Source organism: Orycteropus afer, unplaced genomic scaffold (assembly GCF_000298275.1).
Source record: "Orycteropus afer afer isolate SDZICR_OR568_19922 unplaced genomic scaffold, OryAfe1.0 scaffold00137, whole genome shotgun sequence".
Lineage (NCBI taxonomy): Eukaryota > Metazoa > Chordata > Mammalia > Tubulidentata > Orycteropodidae > Orycteropus > Orycteropus afer.
In genome coordinates, this window is record NW_006921724.1 from 4,600,978 (window position 1) to 4,610,539 (window position 9,562).

The 9,562-nt window shown below is 37.5% G+C and overlaps 1 protein-coding gene across 1 annotated transcript; it reads right to left on the reverse strand.

Annotated features, from left to right (window-relative positions):
• Window positions 1-7,366: 7,366 nt before the first annotated feature.
• LOC103200967 (transcription factor COE1-like) lies at window positions 7,367-9,334 on the reverse strand. The gene is given in 3 exon segments (XM_042781614.1): window positions 7,367-7,593; window positions 7,961-8,777; window positions 9,284-9,334. Coding segments are annotated over 3 exon segments (1,095 nt in total).
• Window positions 9,335-9,562: the final 228 nt, after the last annotated feature.

Consider the following 9,562-nt stretch of genomic DNA (forward strand, 5'->3'; position numbering starts at 1 on the left):
CAGGATTCCCTCCCCTTCCCTCCCAGGTAACCAACAAAGAAAGCTTCCTTCTATATATAAACCTTTCCTTAACCTTTTTTTTCTCCAAGATGAATTTATTTGTTTCTTTTTGCTCTTTATTTTTTAAAATTTATTTTTGCAGTGTTTCCTCCCATCCCTTCCCACCCCTGGTAACCAACAAAGAAAGTTTCCTTCCATATATAAACCTTTCCTTGACTTTCCACAATAGTAAACTAATACAATCTTTCTACTTCAGTGATTGACTTATTTCATTGAGCATAATGTCCTACAAGTTCATCCACATTATGCAGTGTTTTGCGCACTGTACATTATTCTTCAGTGTTGCATAATATTCCGTTGTGTGTATGTATCATTGTTTGGTTATCTATTCTTTTGTTGATGAGCACTTAGGTTGTTTCTATCTCTTTGCTATTGTGAATAGTGCTGCAATGACATGGGTGTGCATATATCTATTCTTGTCCTGGCTCTCATTTCTTCAGGGTATATACCAAGTAATGGGATTTCTGGATCAAATGGCATATCTAATTCCAACTTTTTAAGGAATTGCCATACTGATTTCCACAGTGGTTGAATCATTTTACAGTCCCACCAGCAGCGTATGAGAGTCTCAATCTCTCCATATCTTCGTCAGCATTTGTTATTTTCTGTCTTGTTGAACTTCTCTATTAGTGCTGCAGCAAGATGGTATCTCATTGTTGTTTTGATTTGCATCTCTCTAATGGCTGATGATGGTAAACATTTCTTCATGTGTTCGTTGGCCACCTGAATATCTTTTTTGATGAAGTGTCTATTCATGTCCTCTGCCCATTTTTTAAATTGGATTGTTAATCTTTTTGTTGTTGAGGTGTTGGAGTTTTCTACAAATTTTAGAGATCAGTTTCTTGTCAAGTATGTTCTTGCTGACTATTTTTTCCCAATCTGTCTGTAGGTTCTCTTTTTACTCTTTTGGAGAAGTCTTTGGAAGCACATTACAATTTAATTTTTAGAAGGTCCCAGTCATCTAGTTTATCTTCTGCTGTTTGTGCATTTTGGGTTATGCTTCATAGTCTATTTATGCTGTAAATTAAAACCAAAAAACCAAACTCACTGCCAGAAAGTTGATTCTGCATCATAGTGATGCTCTCTGGGTTTCTGAGATGGTAAATCTTTACCGAAGTAGATTGCCCAGTCTTCCTTCTGCAGAGTGGCTGGTTAGCAGTCAAATGCCTTGGGCACTATGCCACCAAAGCTCCTTATGCCATAAATTAGAGCTCCTAAATTGCCCCTATTTTTTCCTTGAGGAATGTTATAGTTTTAGGTTTCACATTTAAGTCTTTGATCCATCTGAAGTTAGTTTTCTTGTGTGGTGTGAGGTATAGATCTTGTTTCATTTTTCTGCAAATGGATAACCAGCTTTGCTAGCACAATTTGTTGAAGAGACTTTGTCAAAGATCAGCTGACTATAGGTCAGTGGATCTATTTCTGCATTCTCAATTCTATTCCACTGGTCTATGTGTCTGTCATTGCACTAATACCAGGCTGTTTTGACTATAGTGGCTGTACAGTAGGCTTTGAGATCTGGGAGTGTGAGACCTCCTACTTTCTTCTTCTTCTTCAATAGTGCTTTGCTTATCTGAGGTCTCTTTCTTTTCCATTTAAAATCAGTGATTGTTTTTTCCATATCCTTAAAAATGTTGATGGGCTCTGGATTGGGATTGCATTGAATGTATAGATTGCTTTGGTAAGTATTGACATTTTCACATTGTTCCATTTTCCTACCCATGAGTATGGTATGTTCTTCCATTTGTGTAGATCTCTTATGGTTTTTTGAAGGAGTCTTTTGCAGTTTTCTTCTTACAGGTCTTTTGTGCCCCTGGTAAAATTTATTCCCAAGTATTTTATTTATTTATTTTTAGCTATTAAAAACGGTATTGATTTCCTTATTTCTTTTTCAGCGATCTCTTTGCTGGTGTAGAAGAATCCAATTGATTTTGTATGTTGATCTTGTACCCTGACACTATGCTAAAACTTTCAATTAGTTCCAGTAGTTTTTTTTGCCGAGTCTCTTGGGTTTTCTATGTATAGGATCCTATCATCAGAAAATACAGATAGTTTTACTTTTTCCTTACCAATTTGGATGCCTTTGATTTCCCTTTTTTGCCTTATTGCCCTGGCTAGGACTTCCAATACATGTTGAATGGAGGTGGAGATAGAGGGCATCTATGGCAGTTAAGTTTATGTGTCAATTTGGGTAAGCCTGGTTGAGTGCCTGAGCAGCTGGATGTAGTTATTTCCCATGGTAAGATTGGAAATTAACTGCATGGTGGAATGTATTGGAGCAGCTGAGTAGCTGCTTTAGGGATATGGTCTGCTTCCCATATATAAGAAGCAGCTTTGGGAATGGTCTTTAGCTTATGGCACGGTTGAACCCTGCATGGAGCTGTGTTGTTGTTCAGCAGCCTGCCATGCTCTGCCGACCTTGGGACTTTCAATGGACTTGAATTAATGGCCTGCTATGTGGTTTGTGCCATTTTACTTGTCAACCTTGAGCTTGTCAGTCTCAGCTTCCAGCAGCTGTCTGAGTGAAGAAAAGCCTCTAGCTCCAGTGGGCTGGGAGCAGGAGGCAGAGCTGAAGCCTAAGGTTAAAGGGCTTTCACCCAGTCCCTAGACCCTGGCACTTTGAACTTGGACTTAAAGCCTCCAAACTGTAAGAAAATAAATTCTTGTTTGTTAAAGCCATCCCATTTGTGGTATATTACTGTCAGAGTGGCACTAGGTAACCAGAACAGCATCCTTGTCTGGTTCCTGTTTGCAAGGGACATGGTTTCAGTCTCTCTCCCTTGAGAATAATGTTGGCTGTTGGTTTTCCATATATGCCCTTTATTATGTTCAAGAATTTCCCTTGTATTCCTATTTTTCTGAGAGTTTTCATCAGGAATTGGTGTTGGATTTTATTAAATGCCTTTTCTACATCAATAGATATGATCATGTGGTTCTCCTCCTTTATTTTACTTATGTGATGAATTACATTGATTGTTTTTCTAATGTTGAACCATCCTTGCATAACTTGTATGAACCCCACTTGGTCATAACGTATTATTTTTTTGATATGTTGTTGGAATCTATTGGCTAAGACTTTGTAGAAGATTTTTGCATCTATATTCATGAGGGATATTGTTCTGTAGTTTTCCTTTTCAGTGATATCTTTGCCTGGTATTGGCATCAAGATTATGTTTGCTTCATCAACTGAATTTGAGAGGATTCCATCCTTTTCTATGTTCTGGAATAGTTTGAGTAAGATTGGTGTCAGTTCTCTGAATGTTTGGTAGAATTCTCCAGTGATACTGTCTGGGCCAGGAATTTTTCTTCTTGGTAATTTTTTTTTTTATAACCTGTTCATTTTGTTACAGGTCTGTTCAAATTTCCCACTTCAGTCTGTGTTAGTTGAAGTAACTAGTATGTTTTTAGAAATATGTCCATTTCTTCTAGATTTTCAAATTTATTAAGAGTACAGTTCTTCATAGTATCCTAATACTATCATTTTTATTTCAGTTGGTTCTGTTGTGATGTTGCCCACTTTGTTTCTTATTCATTTGTATTTGCTCCCTCTTTCCCTTTGTTAAATTTGCCAGTGGTTTGTCAATTTGTCAACTTTCTTTTCAAAGAACCACCATCTAGTCTTGTTGATTTTTCCTATTGTCTTTCTATTTTGTTTCACTTATTTCTGCTCAACTCTTTATTATTTCTTTTCAGCTTTTTTGCTGCTCTTTTTATAATTATTGGAAAGGTGTTGATTTTGGTTCTTTCTTCTTTTTTGATGTATGCATTTATTGCTATAAATTGTCCTCTGATCACTGCTTTTGCCGTGTCTCAAAGCTTTTTATTTTTTTAAAAACTTTTTAAAACTTTTTTTATTTTATAATTTTTTTTCCACAGACAGGAAGTAACTTTAATTAAATATTGGGAAAGTTGAAAAGTTTTTACAGCTTGAATTTTTGCAAAAAAAATTACAGCAATCTCTACAGTAGTTAGTTTCTCTAACAATTGAACTGTACTCAGTGTGTCTATTCAAAAAGGTTTCATCAGTAGTTGAAAGGTTAGTAGATTTAGAGATGAAATTTTTAAGCTGCATCCTAGTACAATGCCAGGGCTTGTTAGCAATCTAGTCGTCCAGAAGGTTTTTTTTTCTCCAACACTGAAATCTTAATTCAAGTCCCTATTTCATTTTTTTTCTTAAAGCCATATTCTGTATTTAGGGGAACATATTTTATCTTGTAAAAGAAGTTTGTGTAGAAGAAAGAAGGGTAGAGGGCCAGATCTTTTCTTCTAATCAATATAGATAGAAGAAACAAAGCACAAATCATACACATTTTAAAGGCTTTTTGGGCTTTCAAGAAAACGTCTAACCACTGCACATGGCTGACAGATGGGTGACGTCTGTTGTCAAGGTCTGAGCCGGACACCTCACTGGCTGACTATTCCTTCACAAACAGTTAAGGGGCTCACCAGACAAAATATGGCTTTAAATTGTATACATCTGTAAGCCAGTGCTTACCATTTGAATTCAGACAACCTTTATGAACACTGAGAAGCAAAGCATCCATGTTGCTTACATTTTCCAGTGTATTATTATTATTACTAATCATTATTATTATCTCTCATCATGAAAAATCAGCTTTCCTCCCCTCCCTTCCCTCCCTCAACTCCCCTCTCCCACCCACCCTGACCCATAAAAATCTCACTCTGACAGTCTGGTGAAAACCATTGCAAAATCCATATGGGAGCATGCACAGTTGCAGCATTGTTGTAAATGATTTCTTGCTCTGCTAGAAAAAGTTACCTTGTCTTAAAGTAACAAAACAGTTCTTTTGTGCTTTTCAATTTTTTTTTCTTTTCTTTTTGTTTTTCTTAGAATGTTAGTGATGACTGACAGTTCTGGTGCACAGTTAAAATGTACAAGTGAAATGAATATGATTTGCATTGTTAAGGCATCCAATTTGCTGGTTTATATTTATGTGAAAGACAGAGGAAATATACAAGCAGACTTAAGAAAAAAAGTATGTTCATTGATTTCTATGAAGTTTCTCTCCCAAATTTAATGCACAAATGAGTCACTCCAAAGGAGAGATTCCATGCATATTAATAGAGTGAAACAGCATTAGTTTTTTTTTTTTTCTTGCAAGTTACCAAAGCAAAGGATACTTTTTTTTTTTTTTTAATCTACAGAACTAAATGCTACAAGAATAATATGGTACTATTTTATTTATTTATTTATTTTGCCATATGTTGGGGTGGGGGGACACCTTCTTAACTTACAAACAATACAAAAACAGTCAATGGCTTTTGGGTGGAAATAAAAAAAAAATTGAAGCATGGTTTAAAACAATACTAAAAATAACTATAAATGAAATATTTTAAAATCACATTGAAACAGCTAATACAACTGTAAGTGACCAAACAGATATGCATTTTTCACGTAGCAAACATATACAATAAAATAAACTGGGGGTGGGAGGGGAGCAAAGAGGGAAAAAGCAATGTACAAATTCTGAAGATAAATACATTATCTATTTATTTATTTATTTATTTTTAAGATCTATTCATTTATGTTTTTTTTTTTTCTTTTTATTGTGATTTGGGTGAAAATTCACAGAGCAAATACACTTTCTATACAGCAGTTCACATACACTTTGTCTCATGACATTGATCACAATTTACCACAATGCAACATATCCCCTCCCACTTCCTCCCGATAGTTACCTCTTCCCTGTGTCCATCACTCCATGCACTCCTACCCCCTGAGCTGTCTCCCTGAGCATAAGCAGCCCTTCTTTCTCTCATGTTTAAAATACATTATTTTTATGGATATTTTACAAAATCCCCTTTAAAACAAAAAGCCTTTTGATTAATGTTGCAAGTATGTGCAAGCTAAAGGTAGTGAGCTATATATATATATTTTTTTTTTTTGCAAACTATGCAGTAAAATCTTTTTGTGACATTTAACAATTATCTTAAGACATTAAAATGTATAAATAGAACAACAACGTTGGCAAAAAATCTCAAAAGATCTACAGTATTTATAACTAAATACAAAAACACAACAGCAAAGAAAAAATATTGGGTAAATGTATCCTCAGAGTTTTGCTGCATCTTCGTTATTAATTTTTAAGAACACTTCCCAGATAACAAAAGCAAAAATTTCCATAGAACAGAAAACTAAGTTTGGAGGTCTCAACCTTCTTTTCCATTCCCCATTGCCATTTTACTCTTAATTCCAAAGCCTGTTGTTTTAATCTCTTATGTTACAAACAGTTAGGGTCAATTGGTATAGACACTCTCTTTAATGGGAAATCTGAAATAGAGGCCATGTTGCTTTTGTCAGTTATGAAGTATTGGTATGAAGTCAGCTTTTAGTGTGAGTGAACTTTGAACTTGGAGATGGCAAGGTGTAAGTGAGATTTTGGCTTGATAACTGAAGGGCATCAGGTAGAACTCTGTGCCTGGACCCTGTTTCGTGAAGTCTCAAGGGAGATTCACACACAATATATGCACCGCCACACTCTCTAGAGGCCATGGGCTTCAAAAGAAGTGGACGTAAGAGAGTGATATTGATTTAAATATGCAGTTTTAACAATCTGTCTAGAGGCACTGGACTTTTGATGGAAGGGGAAATGTGACCACTTACTTTGCTTTTTAACTTTCCAGGCTGCACGAATTTACACAGTTACTTAAGACAACATACAAAAGAGATAAATAAGCTTGCACTGCTAAGGGGTGGCATGTTAAGTGATATACTGAAAATGCACTGGCTGAGCTAACTACCATTTGATATGCTTTAAGGCACAAAAGCCGAACCTTAGTTTTCTAAAACTTTAACTGGCATTCCTATTCTGTCCCATACAAGCTCTTTTATTATTATTATTATTATTATTATTTCCTTTTGTAACTTTTTGTAAATATCTCACTTCAATCTTCCTTTACACAGCTTTAAAAAATCATAAATTAAAACATGGAGTCTTATTTATAGTGTCCCTTGCTTTATGATTTATAAAAGACCAATGACCACAGAGTTAAGCTTAAAAAAGAAAAAAAGGAAAAGAAAAAGTGGATTTGCTTTTATCACACAGAATAAATATGTCTCCCCAATACTTGGGAGGTACAACTTTAACCAACACCCTGCACTTGCAGATCCCTTCCAATTTCAGTATTTGCAAGGTCAGTGATTTTGTTTGTTTAAAAATCTGCAGTTATTATGAATCCTCTTAAAAAGGCCTGAGTTAAAAGTTCCACTCTGGAATTTATATCAGATTAATCTCTGTAGCAGAATACAACCTCTTAATTAATAAAATTCTTCAAGGAAATTCTTTCACATGGGAAGAACAATCATGCCAGATATTGCCTGCAGGCTGTTTCCATTGGTGCTGGTGCAGATGGGAGGTGGGGAAGTCTGGGGTCTGACCACTGGCGCAGCAGCACTCTTCTGTTTCACAGTGGAGACTACGTTGGCTGGTGAGAAAGAGAATACCCTGGAGGAGCTGCTGCAGTTGGAGGGGAGGTTTGTGGAAGAGGCCATGGTTGGGCTGGATGGTACAATGGCGTAGGGCGAGCTGGCAGCAGAGCCATTGAGGAAGGTTGGGGAGCTACCCAAATTGGACATGGCAGCAGTGCCGTATCCATTCATGCTTGTGGTGATAGTTACAGTTGGTCTGCTGGGAGCTCTGGTAGCATAGTGCCTAAGGCACTTGACTGCTAACCAGAAGGCTGGTGGTTCAAACCCATCAGCCACTCCTCGGAAGGAAGGTTGGGCAACCTACTGCTGTAGAGATACTGCCTCGGAAACCCAAGGAGGGGTTGCTATGAGTTGGGTCCGACTCTATGGCATACAACCACAACAACAGCTGGGGGGTAATGCTTAACACATACCCATGTGGTAACACATTGCTTGAGTTGTGAGTGACACCCTGATTGGTGGCTTGTGATGCCTCAGAGACATTCATGGCCAGTTGCCCACTGACAGAGTTCACACCCATCATTCCTGCATGGACTGAGGTGTTAGCAAGGGCTGGGAGTTGGTTGTGGTTGTGATTGTGGGGGACACTGTACAGGACCTCTGTGATGTCTGCTGCTCTCTTCAGAATTATTTCCGGGTTGTTGTGTGGCATCCCATACAGCGTTTTCACCAGGTCTGCAGCCCTTTTGAGTATTACTTCCTTTGGCAAAGGCTTAGGGTCACCAGGGTGCTGGGGAATGACCTCCTGTAACCCCTAGAAACCATAATGGATGGTGGGTTCATTGAGCATTGTGTAAATGAATCTTTCTGGAGTCCCTTTGCAGAACGGTTTGGATTTGTAGGACAATGTAACTTCTACCACACCAGGGATGTGCTGAGGAGGCGTCTGCACATGGATGGCATGAGGAGTTATCAGCTCACTGCAGACCAGCATGGTACTGAATATGACCTGTAACCCATCAAAGAAACTGTCCCCCATGATGATCACAGTCGCACCTCCCATCGTCCATCTTTCACTTGGGCTGATGGCTTTGATACAGGGAGCAGCATGTTCCAGATAAAAGGGCATACCTTCCAAGGGGTCAAGCCTCCGAGCCCTCTGCCCATGCTTGGAGTTATTATGGACAAACATATTTTCAGAGACTGCCAGGACATGGTCTTCCACGTTGACTGTTGTAGACACCACAACCTGGAATCTCTGCATGTCATGGAGATTTCCTGCATTCTTTAGGCAATTTTGGTTACATCTGAGGAAAAATTTCAAGAACTGTTAATAGAAGATATTGTGCTCTTTCACTCCGAGGGGCTGAAACTTTGCATGTTGTTGTTGATCGTCCTTGAATTGATTCCAACTCATGGCAGCCCCATGTTTGCAGAGTAGAACTGCTCAATAGAACTACTTCAAGGCTGTGACTGTCCCAAAGATTTTTGCATGTTGTGTTTTCATTCTTATTTGATTCAAGGAATTTTTTAATTCCATTATTTAATTTTTCTATTACACAGTTGTTTTTAAGGAGGGTGTTATTCATTTTCCATGTGTTTACTCTTTTTCTGTTGATCTTCCTATTGTTGATATCTAAACTTCCAAAATTGTCCTAGGGTTTTGTCAGTGTTTTCCTTAATTTTGTTAGTGTTTTTCTTGATCTGTTTTTCAATCTGTTGAAAGTACCTAAATATAATTTTTTTTTAAAATTCCTTATCAGGTAGTTCCAATGCTGCTGCTTCCTCTGGGATGTTTTCTGGGTCTGTATCCTGGTCCCTTGTTTCTATTACTTTTTCTTGCTTTTTTGTGTAGACTGTTATGGTCTGCTGTCTCTGAGACATTGTGATGCTGTATTTATATTTAATTGGTGATTGTATGTTGGTGTGATTTACCCAATATTTTTTTCTTTGCTTTGTTTTGATATATTTGAGTAAGCAGGGTACTGTGCTCCTCTATTCATTAGTTGGTAGCACTTATGTACTCACTACCTATCTCCTGGTGGGTGTGATAGAAACTGAGAGTGGGTGCACAGATCTCTGTTAGCTGTTTGTGAAGAGCAATTAATGGTG